The sequence below is a fragment of the Lagopus muta genome, chromosome 2, assembly GCF_023343835.1.
Source record: "Lagopus muta isolate bLagMut1 chromosome 2, bLagMut1 primary, whole genome shotgun sequence".
In the NCBI taxonomy this organism is placed as follows: Eukaryota; Metazoa; Chordata; class Aves; order Galliformes; family Phasianidae; genus Lagopus; species Lagopus muta.
Genome location: NC_064434.1, coordinates 69,830,852 through 69,848,885, shown reverse-complemented (window position 1 = coordinate 69,848,885; position 18,034 = coordinate 69,830,852). Strand labels below are relative to the sequence as shown.

Here is an 18,034-nt window from a genome sequence, read left to right as displayed (position 1 = left end):
TCCCAAATTTTTGTTTTGCCCATGGAAATGGCTCAAGCTTTCAAAAACGTTTTCTCTAATGTAAATCAAAGTTACCAAGTTTCACAATTTGCCAGAAGAGAAATAAGTCATAGTCCGACTTAAGTATAGACCCACAAGTTAGTGGGTCTATAGAGACAGCCAATACAGTTGAATCTCAAGACTACTCAGACCTGGAAGCCTATCAAGCGTAGTAAAGTACAAGACTTCTCTTACATACCTTCAGCAAAAGTTCTCCAAATTAAAACAAAACACCAAAATTGTTTTTTCTGACTCTCTTCAGTCACTATGCCATTCTGAGAATGGATCTTCAATCAGTAGTCATTGAATGCTAGTGCCTCCATATCAAAACTCATCTGTCAGGAAAACCCTGGACTGCAAATGCAAAGCATTCTGAGTAAAGAAAATGTTCACGCTAACAGGTGTCTAATCCAAGTACTTTTGCACACAGAAATTACTTGTGTACAGTTTATACCAAACAAGCTAGAAATAGCTTGAACTCAGCATGACCAGAGCTGTCATGAATATTAAAACAACAAAATCAAGTTCCACTTCTAAAACCCTCCAATGGCTAACTAGTTCAAATAGATGATTCCTCCCTGCTTTCCACTATTTCCCTCCTGTAGAGCTACCCAGTCCTCATTTTTGTCAAATAAATTGCACAGTTGTATTGTGTAGTAACACTAAAAGTTTGTACAATACCACATGAAATCAGAGCAACTGAGGAAGTTATAGTTACCAGTATGAACTGCATGGAACCAAACTCAGTACTTGCAGTCATGTTTAATACATTCTTCCAAGAGAATGTATAATGTCCTTAGCCAGAATGCCAAAATATTATTGTTACTATCTATTATTTAAGCTACTGTCAGAAGAGTCCATAGTAAGTCAGGAAATCAAAAACCATTAACCATCTCTTTTCACATTTACAACTGGAATACAGAACAGAAAACTGATATTTTGTCCTTATCACTCTACTGCTATTGATGCACTTTTTATTTGACTGAACAGCTTATATCTCAGCATATTTAATAATCATGAAGAGATGCCATTTGTCAGACTAGATAATCTATTATACTTAGTTTTCAGATAGCCGTGTTCTAAGAAGAATTCAGAACAATTTCCAAATCGTAAGCTTAATATAAAGCAATAATCCTGAAAAACACCTGAAAGACCATAAAATGATCTCAGTTATCAACAAAAAAGTGACAGTTCTGTAGCCTATAATTATCTTCAATTAGCAGCCATTTTCCTGTTGAGTAGGTCTGCATGATCTCCTTGTGTTACTTAATAGTCTACTAAATTTTTGTTTAGAAACTATAAAGGACTGAAGCACGTTGGAAAAGTAATTTTTTTTTTTTCTTTTAAAAAAAACAAACAAACATACTACCACATGGATATATTCATTTCTTTTATCTGGCACCTGATGTGAAATCATCAGGAGGGAATTCAAAAGCAGAAACAAACCACTACTATGGAAAGTTAATCCACAAAAGCAGCTATTACTTGGGATTCAAAGTGATCAAACAGGTACTGATTCCTAGAGTTAAAAAGGATGTCATCAGCAACCAGTACTAAGTAGGACCAGCTTCTAAGGCTGCTTTAAATCTACTGTTCCTTGCAAAAAAGCCCCAAAAGAGTAACTTGCAGAGAATAATCAATCAGCTAATAAAAACTATGATAAAAAATGGCAATGTGACATCTAAAAGTCAAGGCTGATCCAAACACATGAGACTAAATTTTGATTAGCTGCGGGCCTTCCACTCTGAGTACTTATAAGGCTTATTTTCAAATTTCTGCAGCATCACCAAAATAACTGGAATTGTGAGTTTTGTTTTTCTTTCAGCAGAGAACACCAGCAATTAAAGTACTTTGACCAGTGAAAAAGAGAGTTACTAACAGCCTGCAAAAGGGATGCACTTCTGCAGATTAAACGTTCAATCTTATTTCAGCATAGTAATCAAGTCTTGTAACATGAATGCCTTTGTCTTCTGCAAGTTCAGACCACATAGGAATTAAGCTCTTTCTCTCCAATTTAAGAACAGATAGAAATGGATTAAGTATGGAAAGCCTCCTTGTCTCAAAGAATAGCTTGCTGTCATTTCAGCTGGATTTCAGGTGTGTAAAAAGAGGAATGCAGCAACAGCAAAGATGGACAGTTTGGAACACAAGTATAATATTTAATTTGAAGGAAGACAGAAGGCTGAGCATAACACAGTCCAAAAATCAGCACATTCTTAGACCAAACACCGACTTTCACAGGGATTTAAAAACTACATTGTAACTACTCCCTAAAGCAAAGGGCAGCCTAGCAGAATGGTAGGAAGGATGGGGAGAAACGATCACTAGCTTCTGCTTGTGAACATCAGATTATCACTGTTTTTCTCTACAGAAAATTATTCTCAAAAAGGCTTTTTTCCCCGCCCTTTTCTAGATGCTTTCTCAAAAAGGAAGAAACAGATAAAAGCAGAACGACAGATCAAGGATTCAATACTTCCTACAGTAGGGGAGAAGAAAAGATGAAATCTTGCTTATGTATTTACTTAAAAACACCCTCTGCTCCTGTGATTGACAGTGATGTTGCCACATTGAGTGTCTCACACTTCTACCACTTACTGGGCGGTAGCGCTGTCTTGACTGCAATACTGAGTCTTGCAGCATGGGAGAAGATGGAACGTACAACAGTGGTTGAATCTTAAATTTTAGCTTTGTTTGAAAGTGCACTATTACCCTTGTCAGGTTACTTACTTTTGTCACCTTTGCTGTATCTGACATTCCCTGAGACTAAACAAGAACTGTTTTGTTCTACTATAAGTCAGGAACAATGGTAACAGAACTGCTTTGTTTCATAATCACTGCCACTGTCTTCAAGAAGCAGTGTGCGTAAGAGTTAAAACTGTGATGAACTCTACCTTAAATATAAACCTTAGATTATTTGGGAATTAAAAACAGCATGTAAAAATATGCATCTTCCAGGTAGTACTTATCCCTTGAAATCCAGGAGAAAGAGGAATTGTCATGAGGGAAAATCAGGAGCGCACACAAAAAACAAATGGTCCATTAGAAAATAAAAAGTACGTATTGATGCAAAACAGCAAGCACTTATGCATTGATTATTATAGCACACTGTTTCACAAACAAGCAGTAAATTTCAGTTCCTTAGTGTGTGTGGGAAAATTTTGGAAAATCTCATACCTGATTAAATTAATGTGGTTATTGAAACCTCTGCTAAGGCTTCGTGCAGGCATTTGGTCCAACCAAAGCACAGGTTGGTCGGGGTCTGCTATCCTACAAAGACAAAAGACGTTAATATTGGCACGCATTTCACTCCACGTAATATTTCTAATTGAACTTTATTCTTACACAAAATAATTTTAGGCAAAAGCTAGAAATAGGCAGTCACAAATAAGTGAAACATACCTAAGAATATTCCTAAGAATATTATTAAGCATTTCACATAACTATGGCTCACACAAAATAAGGGCTTCAAACAAAGTTGCAGAGTATCTTACGGTCTTTCACAGCTTTGCTTCAACCACAAAAATTCACTCCAAACCTTTTCCTCACTTTTTTAAAAAGGGAAAACAGCATTTTCCTAACTGCACTCCTGATGCTTAAAGCATCGTTCTGTTTTATCAGAATACTTTCTACTTATAGAGTGGTGGTTAGCATTCGTTTTCTCCTCTTTAAAATTCAGTAGGGTTCTTGCATTTGATGTCTTTCATTTAATAAAGAACAGTAGCCCAGATAGTGATGTTTTCCTATTGCTGTCCTGTTGATTTGCTTTTAACATGTTTTGGGTACATCTGTTTTTAAGGAGAGGCTATCACTCTGATTGCTGCTCCTAATTGGCTTATTATATCTAGTTGATCTGCACAATTATTACTAACACTATAATATCACTGTATTTCTTCTTATCCTTCTTTGTTTCACCTACATACTTTAACTTGTTATTACTCAATAGGCTCTTTGCTACACAAACTGCCTTTTACTTTGCAGAAGAAAGAAGCATAACAGGGACTCAACTTCACTAAGGCTTCTAGATGCTTCTGTCACATAAACAAACAAAAATCAGTTACCCTACAGTAATTTGGATTCTTCAATCAAATGTGCCTATGATTACTCCATCTTTAGGGTGCTCTGGGCAAAAGAAAAGATCTCTCATTGCCAACAGAACCCACAAACAATAATTCTTTCTTACTAAGATGTATACAAGATTCTTCCTATGGCAAGTTTCACTTGTTCTAAAGAAGAATTTTTTTTGTATTCAAAACTGCTCTTCTCAAAAATTAAACACAATGTTATGAGTGATGTATTAATGCCAATACCAATGCCCATACAGAATTAAAAGTGAATGAATTAAAAAAAAAACTCCTGAAAGGAAGTTTGACTTTGCAGTATGCCAGTTTGTAGTGGACTAATATCAACTATTATGAGAGATATTTTACAGGATTTTGGTTTTTAAGGAATTAAAACCAATATAAATGCTGTATTTTGACTTCTTGGTCTCAAAAAAAAAAAGAAAAAAAAAAAAAGAAAGCAAAAAGCAAAAAACCAAACATATGCCTCAACTCATTCTTATTCTTAACTGCTAATGTTACTGCCAGAATAATGACAGAAAAATATGAGCTCTGACTCAAGAAATGCACAAGCCACAAAAAAATATGGCAGATTGCAAACATATTCTTGATGGCTGTTACATGCTTGGGTTGCAAAGTTATATTAATCACTGGGCTTAATCAGTGCAGATGCTTACCTATGGACCAGGAGCCCAAGCTGGTAGCTTTCTCACTAAGGTAGCTGACACAGTGAGACCAATGTGATAATCATCACATGGCTATGTTACTACAAATTTTGTCTATTAACAACTGTGAAGAATCTGCTTTGAGTGTAACTTCAGATGAGAACACCCTATGTTTTTTATCCTCTCTCTAAAGAATTGGGCACTAGAAAGGTCCACTGATACCAGGCACATATAGTGGTATTGGCATGACATACATAAAGTATTAAAGGGCAGAATTTGGCTAAAAAGTATTTCCTGAAATAGAAATCAGTAAATGATTACACATGATATGAATAACTTCCAAACAATTGGCAACAGATCTAATTGTAACAAAGTTATAACTAACAGCTCTATTAGTAGTAGCTCTGTGCCAAAAAACTCTGCACTATGTACTTCTTTAGAAACAGAAAAATTGGTTGAAAATGAGAGGAAAGATTCTTATGATGGATGTTTTATGCACCGGGAGAAGTGAAAGAAAAGCAAGCTAGGACACATGTTAAGAAAGTCCCAAACTCACATTTTTCAGACAAATCTGATGATATGTGTGTGGATCAAGAACTGATCCCACCCATGTTTGCAAGACATTTTTGTTTTAGTCTACTCTGTTTACATTACAAACTTCAAACGAAAAACCAAGCCAAGTAAACACCGCTCAAAGCCCAGAACGCCTCAGTCTAAGCTCTTCATTTAGATGATGTATTGTTACAAAATCCCTTAAGGAATGCTTTGGATTTTTCAGACTGGATGAGGATATGCACAAAGACACATTCAAGTACATAGGCTAACATCCATCTGTCTCTAACAAGGAAAGAGTAATTGTTCTACCTGTTCTGACTTCAGCCCCTTGGTTAATTGAAGCATGCACCACTGTTAAACTTAAGGCTTGTTTTCTCTCTTCTTTTACCATTACCTTCGCCACTTCACAGCAATATCAAACATATCCCTCCACTGCATCAGTCTTGTTTTCCCATTCATCCGAACTTTTGAGTTTGCCCAAGTTCTCTGTACAGCTTGCATTACCTCTAAAGTAGCCAACCCCATTGCTGGGAGGTGGGAGGAAAGAAAGACAAACAACAACAGAAGTAGAAAATCAATTAGAACCAGATGCTTATTTTTCATGCAGACAATAAAACCAAAGCAGGGAAGTGATGTATTTACAGACAAAACTGTCAACATCAATCTGGATAGGGAGATCACAATTTCCAACCAAATTGCTGATACCATTATTTTCATTTTAAAACTGTTTAATTATTTCAAATGCATAGAGCTTAAGAAAAATGTATACAGATAGCAAAGACAGAGCATTAAATTGTAACTACACTAACTTTTTATTTTTGAAATGTATAAAGCTTTTCCAGTATACCTCTGTGTATTCTTTTATTTGGAAGAAATCCTGGTGTCTCATACTGCATCATGGAACCCAGATGATCAGCTACACATATGAGTTCTTGCACATCAGTCCTATAGCTTTCAAAATTCTGAAACAATACATCTCTTACAGAAAGAAAAACATACATCAGACATAACTTGGCAACACAAATCCTGGAAGTTATAAAACACAATTCGTTTGTATGGTAATAAATACAGTTTGTGTGGGAAATACTCAAAAGCTTTATAAAGAACACCCATTTCTCCTCATTGTCACCAAACATACACCGTATATGGCAGTTATACTCTGTATCTGAAATCAAATCCTGGTCCTACTAAACTTATTGTCAAAAGCTATTTTGCCTTCAGTCCCTCTCATTATTAAGTGGCGCTGAGTTAACTAACAACACACCATCCTTCAGTGGATATATCCTGAAGAACCTCAAGACTAAATAAGGAAAGAATACATATAGAAACTGGAAGCCTTATTCTATCACTTCTCTCTTAATTCTGTAAAATACAAATTGTGTATATGGAACAGAACCACACAAAAGCCAAACGCAATCCAACATTATACAAAGATAGAAGGGATACACGAGAACATATCTAGAAATGCATTTACAGCAGGTGAAATTACTACCCTTTATTTAGATGCATGTTTCTAGCCTAGAAGGCTAGCCTAACACATCGCCTACTTTGTTGGCTGCAATCATGCTCCTTCTAAAATACTGGTTACCTAAGTTGTTCTAGAGAATATTTTTCCCAGTGAAACTCAGCTGTTCCTAAAAATCTACTTAATGCCTGGGAAATTACACCCATAATAAAATAAAAGCACATAGGAAGAAACTGTAGCAAGGGTACTATAATACCATACTGAGGATCTCAAACTTATATCTTAATGTTATTTGCAAAGAAAACAAAACAGATTCTTAAATAATTAAAATTATTATAAATAATTTTATATAAAGTAAAAACAATATTACTTGATTATGTGAAGATCAACTTGCAAAAACTAAGTTTCATTCTTTCTTTCTTATGAAATAAATCAACTCCAATCCCAGAGATTTTAAAAAGAACTTGCACACAGAAAAGGCAGGTCTAAGTGCCTCAAAATTAGAAGTCAAGATTTTAAAAAACATTGGAGGGGGGTTAAAGAAATCAAAAATACTCACTTTATGTGTGGCTGTAACCCTGGTTGTTCTTCATAATTTTCTATAAGAAAAGGAAGATTTTTGGCCCAGTGGTCCTTGAAGTTTCCAGGAAGATCTATATCAATATTATACTCTGTAAGAGGGGTATCCAAGTGTGCATGCAAGTATCTAGAATACTCTGGAGGAAAGAAATAAAATTAAAACAAATTTGTACATCAGTTTACTTCTGTAGTTATATGAAGCCACAGGTTATATATTTGTCAGTTATCCAACATGATTTTAGTAAGATGTTTTTAGATTATAAAATTTTGCTATTAACTGATTTCTAAAACATAAATACATCTACTTCAGCTAAGTATTTACCAGTACACAGAAAAATACATTTGACTTATGGTGCTGGCTTTTAACCATATGATCTACTGCTAAGCATATACATTTTTGGATGACATACTCTACAGCACTCATTAGAATACACAGTGGTTTCTTTAAAATGGCCATAACTGTAAGCATGTGTGCATTTTCAGAGGAATGAAGAAAAAAAAACCAACAAAACTAACAAACAAAAATTTCAACTCACCTCGGAGATATTTCACTTTCAGATACTCTGGGCTAGCCTTCTGGCCTGGTAGTGGATCATTTAACATAACTTTAGTCTGAGCTTTAATGCCTTCATAAAACTGTCCCATTGCAACATGGCTGAGTCCTTTCATATACTGACATACTTCATTGTATGGTTCTAGCTGTAGACACCTCTAAGAGATTAAAGGAACAAAACATCCACAGATCAAGAAAGAATGAATGTCTTCAAATAAACTAATTTGTTCAGTAAGATCTTCACTAATAATCAATAGATCTTTTCATTAAGTTCCATATTACATCAGCATCTCTTGAAAGAGAATTTTGATCAAATTCTTAAGACATAAAACTACTAGCTTCACTAAAGAAAACAAAAGAAATTGCCAATGTAAACGTGCTTTCTATCTCACTTTCATTGTTATGAAGGTAGATCATGTTTGCACTAATGGTAATAGCATTGGTTTCATTAGATTCATTCAACTAGGAAAAAAAACCATTCCTGGTGATACTAATAATGGGGTATTTTTTAATAGTTCAACATTTTTGTCATGTCATTTCTTCAATCCCTATCTTCCCTAGTTCATGCATTACAGTACTTCAATATGTTAAATAATTACTATATGTTAAACACGGAGCAAGTTTATACTTAAACACTCAGTATTACTATGATTCTTTTTCCAACAGTTACATCTCTTTAGAAAAGCATATTTGCCTTAAAAGTTTAAACATCTTTTCAATTACACCAGTATCCACAAATTGCTTTATCGAAGAGATAATGTAATGGCTGACACAGCACTCCTTGCGATAAGCGCTGCCAACTGTGTTCTGAGATGCATTAAAAAAGGGATGGCCTGCAGGGAGAGGAAGGCGATTGTCCTCTTCTATTCTGCTCTTGTGAGGCCCCATCTGCAGTACTGCATCTGGGCCTGGGGTCCCCAGTACAGGAATGAAGTGGAGCTCTTGGAGCGGGTCCAGAGGAGGGCCACTAAGATGATCAGAGGGCTGGAGCACCTCTCCTAAGAGGAAAGGTTGAAGGAACTGGGCTTATTTAGCTTGGAGAAGAGAAAGGTCCAGGGAGACCTCATTGTGTCCTTTCAGTACTTGAAAGGAGTGCATAAACAGGAAGGGAAACGGCTGTTTATGAGAATGGATAGTGATAGGACAAGGAGGAATGGTTTTAAACTGAGACAAGGGACATTTAGGTTAGGAGGAAGTTTTTCCACCCAGACGGTGGTGACTCACTGGAACAGGTTGCCCAAGGAGGCTGTGGATGCCCCATTCTTGTACGCATTCCAGGCCAGGCTGGATGTGGCTCTGGGCAGCCTGGTCTGGTGGTTGGCAACCCTGCACACAGCAGGGTGGTTGAAACTAGATGATCATTGTGATCCTTTTCAACCCAGGCCATTCTATGATTCCTTCAGGAAGTGAAACACTCATACAGACATCTCATTTCAGGTATTTTTTTTTTTTAGGATATGAACATATGATCAACATATATTTTATTGTTTTGCCCACAAAATGAGTCTGTTACTTAACGTGCACAGGAAGAAGCAAGATTTTGTTTTTTCTACAGAAACACACTGTTGACTTTTTTTGCAAGCTACACAGATCACTGTATAGTGACAGTGGTTTCAAACAAAGGAAGTAAGTAAAAAAATATATAAATATGTAAACACTGAAAATTTAAGCTTAAAATTAGAAAGAAGACTAAATACTTTCTTTCCTCAATTGTAAAATTAGAAAGAAGACTAAATACTTTCTTTCCTCAATTATAAAAAAAAAAAAAAACATTAGGCTTCAACTCAAAGTAAAGTATTATTAGCAAAGAAATACCAAACTTTTCAACTAGTGCTTGGTTTTCAGAAATTCATCCTGCAGTTGGATGAAGTATCTTTGTTTCGGCCAAATTTCATTTCCAGTTTTCAACTCTAAGGTTTAAGGTTTTGTTTTTTTTTTTTTTGTTTTTTTTTTTTTTTTATACAACAGACTTCAAAACTGTTTTAGTACAAATACACAATCATTTTTGCATTCAGAATGTAAAACCTCGTGGTTTTTTTTTTTTTTTTTTAATATTTCTTGTTTGCTACTCCTCGTTAAAACATTTTTAAATTTTTTAACTTAAGGCCTTCCACTGCATACCTTAAAATTCTTCAGCGCTTCATCTAAGCTACCATGATGATAAAGCATCATTCCTTTCAGCTGTAATGTTTGGACGTGATTTTGATTTAGCAGCAAAGCCTTCTGGAAGCTCTCTGTAGCAGCATCGAAGTTTCCAAGTTCCCTAAAAAGTTCCATAAACCGTAAAGTGAGGAATACAGAAGGGAAAAGAAAAAAAAAAAAAAAAAAAAGTTGTTTTCATGTGTCCACAGTAGATATCATTAAAAAGGAATGCAATATCATGGGAAAATTTCCTTAAGCAAAGCAAGAATTCTGCAACTGTTTTTTTAGTGGCCAAAGCAAGTGGTTGAGGTGTGGAACAGGCTCCCCAGGGCAGTGGTCATGGCACTGAGCTTGCCAGCATTCAAGAAGCATCTGAACAAGGCTCTCAGACATATGAACTGATTTTTGGGTGGTCCTGTATAGAGCAAGGAGTTGGACTCAACAATTCTTATGGGTGGATTCTTCAACCATCTCAGGATATTCAATGATTCTACAACAAATGTTTTCACTGAAAGCAGTGGATTAATGCATGTTCCGTATGCTGAAGGAAGCATACAGCCCGAAGAAAAAGAGCACAATTATGTAACTAAAAATCTGTAATTAACACTTTTGTATCAACTCTGCCTAAATAAACCCTTAAGATACATTCTTGCAGCAGCAGCATCCACATTGTAGATCAGCAATGTCCAAAGATAATAAATTAAAATATGAAATTAAGAACTGACAAGAGACAGCAGGTTGGGGAAGGAGCTACAGCATGCAGAGATTATCAGTTGACAATTAATTTATCTTCTCATCTACAAGGTATGCATATTTTTCTCCTTAACAGTTATCTGCAGACCACCTTTAGAGTAATACATTTCATTCAACAGTAAAAAAATCATTTTTTATGTAACTTTTTTTTTTTTTTTTTTTTTTTTTTTAAAATGTGAGTACTACTTAAATCAAGCTTGGAATTTCTTTTCCTCTAATTGATAGTGAAAGTAACTACATGACTACATTACAAATAGCCTAGCAAGATTAATTCTCAAAATTGCAGTTGTGATAAACTTATAAAGGATCTAACAGACAACTACTGCAAAAGAAGCCACATTCACAATACAGTGTGTTGTTCATAAATTTAAGTAGCACAACAATCAAATGAAATACAAAAACATATTTTGTACTAAGTGTTTTCATTGTTAAAGAAAAGATCTGTGACATGATTTAGGTATACTAAGTATCTGCTACTCACCTAACCTTTGGTCAGGAGCTCCTGGGAACTGAATTAAAACTATAAAGGAAACCTGGAAATAATTCATACTGAACACCTGACATGACATACTGGCCTGAGAACCCACCAAATATACATGCAGTTCTGTATGGATTTGTAACAAATGTGTGAAATTTAGGAGCACATTTTAAATAATTATATAGAAAAAGAGTTTAAAACTATTTCTGACTGTCATTACCTGTAGGCTTGTCCTAGACTTTTATAGGCATCTATGAAGTCTGCTTTCTGTTTCAGAGCTTCTTTGAAAGATTCAATGGCTTCCTGTAAAGATACCAACATAATATTAGCAGTTCCCTTGATCCTCTTCTAGCCCATTCAAGGAATAATTTAGCATTATTTCCTCTTCATCCCCAACCTCTAGGGAGTCTTCATTCCATGGAAAAAATCATAAAGATCTTAGGGATGCCAAATGCAAACATCTCTGAAAGACATCATATACATAAACACATCATCAGTTATGCACTGTATATCATCAATATCCAGCAAGGTCACCAGTACCCACATGTTATATTATGGAGCATTACATTGTTAGCAATGGAACCAAAAGCAATTGCATTTTCATTTTGCTTGTACTCTTATGCCTCAAAAAAAACTTTAGTGTTAGAAAAAACTATATCAACATCTAGCTAGTTCTATGTAAGCTATTATTTAATATTACTTTACCTTCAAAAGTCCTCTGTGAAAAAATGTTAAGCCTTTATAAAGCATAGCTATAGGCTGATTTTTGTTCAGTTCCAGTGAGTGCTGAAAATCTTCATGGGCTGTTGCATAATCCTACAATAAAGCACATTTCAGATGACAGAGGAAAAATACAAATGAAGAGGAACACAAATTTGTATCTTCATAAAATTAAACTATAAAATTTTGTTTGATATAGAAAGTTAGCCTCAGGGTTAAGCAGCAACAACTGCCACTCAAAATATCAAAGAATGAGAAACGCATCATAACATTTCCAACCTGATTTTCAGCAAGTGCTATATGACAGACAGAAAACTGAAAAAATAGCCAGACAGAAAGTGAGATCAGAATCAAGTGAGTTATCAGCTATTCAGCATTCATTCAGACAATCCTTAGTGTAAAACAAATAACATATCTCTAATGAGTGAGACAACTGACACACAACAAAATAGAATATTAGAATTTTTGTATTTATTTACTTATTAAAATACGTGGTAATTATTGCATTGGCCATATCTTTCCTTTTGAGACTGATATCTGAAATACTGCCTACACGTAGCTGTAGGTTATAAATCAAAACAGACTACATCTATATCTGATTTCTCCAATGAACAAAATAATGAGAGATGTGCAGTTAAAGTAAACCATACAGCTTCTCTCTGCATTAAATAGATAAGCAGATGAAACAACTGAATAATACCTCTGAACTGCTGGAAAATTAAATACAGAAAAAACAAGATTTCTGTTGTTGATTTTTTCATTTAAATAACAAAGATGCTCTTGAACAACAGTAACAGCTGGTACTAAAAGCAAAGAAAGATAGCAATAGAAATACCCACACAACCAGAACCAAACAGGATCCCCCAAATCTACTAACCTCAGATATGAAGTACAGGGTACCTCTGTGTCGATAGAGCCGTGCTGATGGTTGTAACTGTATGGCTTTGGTGAGATCAGATAATGCTTCACTGATTCGTCCCAGTGGGGAAAGTATCTAAGAAGGAAATAAACATATATGTTTCAGTGCTTTTTTTTAAAACAAAACAAAATAAAACAAAACTCTTATACATAAAATGGAACATCTGAAAACATTTTCCCCCGGGATACAACTGTACTTCATTATCACCACTATTTACAGAAACTTAGTATTTCAAATAAAAATAAGTCAAAGAAAAATACTGTATTTCAAAGAATCCCAACATAATCAACTGGAAAAGTAATTAAGATGTTCTCATAATCCTTTTCAATAAAGGCAAAACATTCCACCCAAAAGTTGTCCATTTTCCTTTCAAATGAACATCTTTCACATCTTTTAGATAAACATTACTATAAAATGTATTAAAAGCAATCAAAAACATGAAAACTATGACTTACTATTTCATATTATGGCATTTACTATTAATATGCATTATTTTGAGTTAAGCACGCTCTTGAGTTATCTTACTCAACTTCTTGAAATCCATTTTCGATAGCTTAACTGGCTGAATAACAATTATTTGCATCTCTGAATGACATTTTATTTATATTCATAAACATAAAATCAAAGCATTTGATTAAAAACTTGTTCTTTGGGAGGTGGGTATTTTGCCAACTTGTACTAATAATAAGCTGCAACACATAGTGCTATTCCATTGGCTACAGTATAATGCCATGTTTAATTTTAAAGGTAAACATTCCAGAAATTACACTGAAAACACTATATAACAGCAATGACTTCCAAAAGGATGAAGAGAGAAAAAAATGCTCACTTCTGCTCGCTGTTCAAATACTTCAGGATGATCTGGCTCTAGACTGATTACCCTACTAAGCTCAAAAAGAGCAAGTTCAGCATTTTTCATATCCTGAAATGAGAGGAAAAACAAGGTAAACAACTGTGCATGCCTACAGTAACACACTGCAAAGACCAAAGAAAAACTAATTTCGTAAAGACGCCTTACACACCTTTGCTAACAAGACTAACGTGCAGTACACAACAAATAACTGAAGAAACTCCTACAGAAACAAACTGCTTGTACGTATCAACTGTGTGTTTCCCTTCTAGTAGCTCATTTATGTAACTGCATAAACATGGAGCTTAGAGATCCAGTTATCTTTCTTGGGAGGAAAGCTGGATCAAGCTCTCACATGAAATCACAACAGTGTTTTCATGAGTACCATCTATAACTTAATGTTAGGAGTTCCAGTGAACAGATTGATGCCATCAGTATCTAGTCTAAGTTTTTATGCATCCCTCAATAAATTGTAGGATGGAAGCAGTTACTTCAGCTACAAAAAAGAAAAAAAAACAAAACCAAAAACTGGCTATATAGCAAGTTCTCAATTAGATTTCATTCATCTTTTTTAAGGCAAAGACATTTCCAAGGTGCTAATCACCATCTTTTTGTAATTCAACAGCATTGTTCACAGAAGCCGTCTTTTATGAAGAACTGTCCAAACTTCCAATATAACTCAACAAACTACAATGGTGTTAAACACGTGCAAATATGAGAGATTTTAATCTCCCATCAGCAACTGTAATTGCTGATTACTATTAGAATAAAAGATCCTGCACAAAGTTAATTTTCAAGAACTTGAATTCAGCTATTTTCCCCCTATAATATTCAGAAACTACTTAATCACGAGCTACAGAAACTCAAGTTAGTTTAAAACTTATTTTTGCTCAAGAAATTTTTGAGCAGCCCTAAATAATTTTATTTCAAATCTTTCTGAACAAAGTAAAAGAAATACAAATTTCATGAAGTGTGGCAATCAAGAAGCAATACAAAGCCTACAGGATTGCAAGAGCTAATGGTCATTCCATGTTGCTTCTTCATTTCTAAACACTGACAAGATACGAAACTAAATTCAACTAAAACTAAATTGAAAGAACCACCTCTTAGAAGATTTTGCTTGTTACCTTTTTAGTTAATGCTTTCCAGTAGATGTGGCTCCCAGACCTCAACCTTACTATTCACCACTCACAATTGGACCTATATTCTCCTTTAGCACCCTTGCTTCACGTTGCTTTATTTCCACACTCATACAAAGATAATGTACCCATGAGCCAAGCAGTACAGCCCAAAATGATATACTATGACTCTATGCCAAGAGATCACTATGTTACTGAGTATCTACCGAGAGGAGGTGGAGTACTTCAGCACCACTATAGCAAGACAGCACAAAGCAATTTGGTACGTACCTATCAAGTTCTAATCAATCTAGCTCTTCCTCCTATGACAGGCCTTCTTATAGTTTAGATTCAAATAATTCATTAAATTTTACTTTCAATAATTATTTACTTACATGGAGTCCTTTTTTTCCGTACGCTATCCCTCGTCCATAAATTGCACTAACCAGCTCTGGTTCTTCCTGTTAGATTGTAAGCAAGTACTACAGTCAGTTAAAAAATAAGCATTTTACTTCAGAGTATGTTTAATTCTTGTTAGCATTAACCAGTAAGCAATACACAATCACAGTTGCCAGACAAAAACATTAAGTTGATTGCGTTACAACCTATACTTTCATGTGCTCACAACTTCCAATTTAATTTACTGGAATTGTTGAGGAATTATTTGTCAGGAAAACGAGCTAAACGTCTCCATTAATCTGATGAAAAAGAAGAGATTTATGAGAAATAATGCTATTCATATAGGGTTATTTTTTTTTTTTTTAAACACCAATTTATAGCAAAAGCACCCAAGAGCAAAATACAGAAGAGATAAAGGTATACCTTTATATTCCTTTCTTCTAGTTGTGTTTATGATTTAGTTTTATAAAAAAAGAAAAGAAATGAGTTTAGATTCTGATGGATTCTAGAAGTAAAAAATCTTGTCCAATAAAATTTAATCCAGCCACAGTTTCCCATCCAAATATGAAGAATTACAATTGCAAGAAGGTTTTCCTGGCACAATTATGTCTATACTGTCATTGTTTTTCTAAAAGTCAGTCAGGAATCACACACCATAACTGCAAACAGGTACACAGCTGTGCTACAGCAGTTTGTAGAATAGGTCTGGTCTAATTTACCTGGGACAAATGCCAGGAAACAAACTACTTCATTGACTAAACAACAGATAAGTAGTATAACCAGTACTGACAGTTGGCCAGACTTCAGCTGATTCCAAGTGTACACTTGTCAATGTCAGCTTCAGTAACTTTTCTACTTTTAATACAGTGATTAAACATGACTGTTTTGTTCTGTTAAGTGTTCTAATATTTGCTTTGTGTTTATTAAAATTATGGAAGACAAGAGAAATCACAATCAGTTTACATTCTCTGAGGCATCCAATCATATCATGATTTCAAACTAAATGCGTGCCTCACAAATCTACTCTATTATACACACAGTTTTCATAGCAACTTTCTAGAGTTCCTGTATCTTGCTTATCTTGACACTTTACCTTCTTACTCAAAAGAATGCAGGAAGTGTTTTATTATTACAGTGCTTTTTGGAAGCACAATTTGTCATTAGAAAGACAAGCAAATTAAATAATTCCTCATACAAGAAACAAGCCAATGGCAGATCTCTATATACCTGAGGAAGAAAAAAAAAACTGCTTCAAACCTTTTTTGCCCTCTGATAAGCTCCCTACAATTATTTTGTTGAACTGCTATACTTTCACTCAATTTAAATATGAGCCATACGTGATTTGAATTGAAATACACAGTATTATTTCCTACTTATCACTTACATTTGTGTACTACAATCAGTTTAGAACAAAAACCAGGCACATACTTCTAGTAGTCACAGGTTCTTAGCCAGGCAAATACAGTAGTTTGAAATCAGCTTTAGGTGTTTTGTTATTTTTTGTTTGTTTGTTTGTTCTTATGTGGCTACCTACATTCATAGAAGATTCAGAATATCACTGAGAACACAGCAGGATATTTGACACTACCAACAAATGATCTCATTTAGTTTTCTGCTTATGTTACTAGTAACAACTGCAGCCCACCTCCACCCACACACATTCACGCACACAGAAATTAAAAAGATCTCTGCTTACACCCTAAGACAGAAATTAAAGGAGCTTCAATTTTGCACCTGTCAGTTTCTGAAGATATCCTTTCTTCAGGAAGTCATAAAAACATTATTCCTACAGATGAGAAAAATAACCACCAAAAGAGATATGAATCACCCGACTTTAAAAGCCTGCTTACGTTTGGATGCAAAAAAAAAAGAACAAAGTGAGAGCAATTGCTCTGTTATTTAAAAACCTTAATTCAATACCTGTTTTAGTAAAAGCCGTAAGTCGTAGTAGATAACTTAATGAAGTGGGTTTTTTTTCCTTTTAATGCTATATTTTGCTTAAAGAGTCCAAAAAGAAAACTTACCTGCAGCATTGTTGAAAATTGTCGTATGGCTTCATCATACAAGCCGTTGCCAATCAACACATAAGCAATTGCTAAAAAGAAACTACAACTCAGTAAAACATCAAGAAACAGTTTGTTTTTTTTTTTGTAAATACATATATTAAGTACAACCAAGTTGTAAGCTATATTAGTACCTATATTGCATTGAAGAGGAAGACAGGCCAAGGGTTTTCTAAATCACCACTAAAAATTGTTTTCTTTAACCATTACCTACCATTTGTTAATTATTCAATTTGGATTACGTTCATCAGAATTGTTTTGGAGTTCTGTATTTGCATTACCCCTCTCCTTTTTACAAGCTGTACAGGAAAGAGTTCACGTTAGCGTCCAAAGTACTTGGCACTAGAAAAGACACCACGACTCCATTTGATGGCCCTAGATGACCCCTCAAGTTGTGAACTTGGCTAACACGAATACTTTTTTGACGCTTCCATTAGAAAGAACTTGATTTTACTCATTTGAACATGTTTTGCTCAACTTTACTAGCTCATAATTATTTTCCTTCACAAGAAGTATCGAGAAAAACTGAAGTGATTCTGTTGTTTTTATGATGAGATTGAAAAACACAACCTTCACCTATTTTAAGATATGAAAGGTTTAAAGTTTTTTGCATTCTTACTTCAGAGTAGAATCCAAGTATTTAATAAAGAAACCGACAACTGTTTTTAGAAACCCGTT

The 18,034-nt window shown here is 34.7% G+C and overlaps 1 protein-coding gene across 3 annotated transcripts in view; it reads right to left on the bottom strand.

Moving 5' to 3' along the window:
* The window catches only part of TTC13 (tetratricopeptide repeat domain 13), a 36,981-nt gene that overhangs the window by 12,989 nt on the left and 5,958 nt on the right, over positions 1-18,034 (bottom strand). For all 3 annotated transcript variants that reach the window (XM_048936100.1, XM_048936101.1, XM_048936102.1), the window contains exons 4-15: positions 17,318-17,388; positions 15,290-15,355; positions 13,756-13,848; positions 12,885-13,001; positions 11,993-12,103; positions 11,508-11,590; positions 10,036-10,177; positions 7,898-8,072; positions 7,342-7,498; positions 6,165-6,295; positions 5,712-5,844; positions 3,214-3,306 (exon numbers count right to left, since the gene is read on the bottom strand). In XM_048936100.1, the coding sequence (XP_048792057.1) occupies positions 3,214-3,306; positions 5,712-5,844; positions 6,165-6,295; positions 7,342-7,498; positions 7,898-8,072; positions 10,036-10,177; positions 11,508-11,590; positions 11,993-12,103; positions 12,885-13,001; positions 13,756-13,848; positions 15,290-15,355; positions 17,318-17,388 (1,372 nt within the window). The remainder of the gene's footprint in view (positions 1-3,213; positions 3,307-5,711; positions 5,845-6,164; positions 6,296-7,341; positions 7,499-7,897; positions 8,073-10,035; positions 10,178-11,507; positions 11,591-11,992; positions 12,104-12,884; positions 13,002-13,755; positions 13,849-15,289; positions 15,356-17,317; positions 17,389-18,034) is intronic.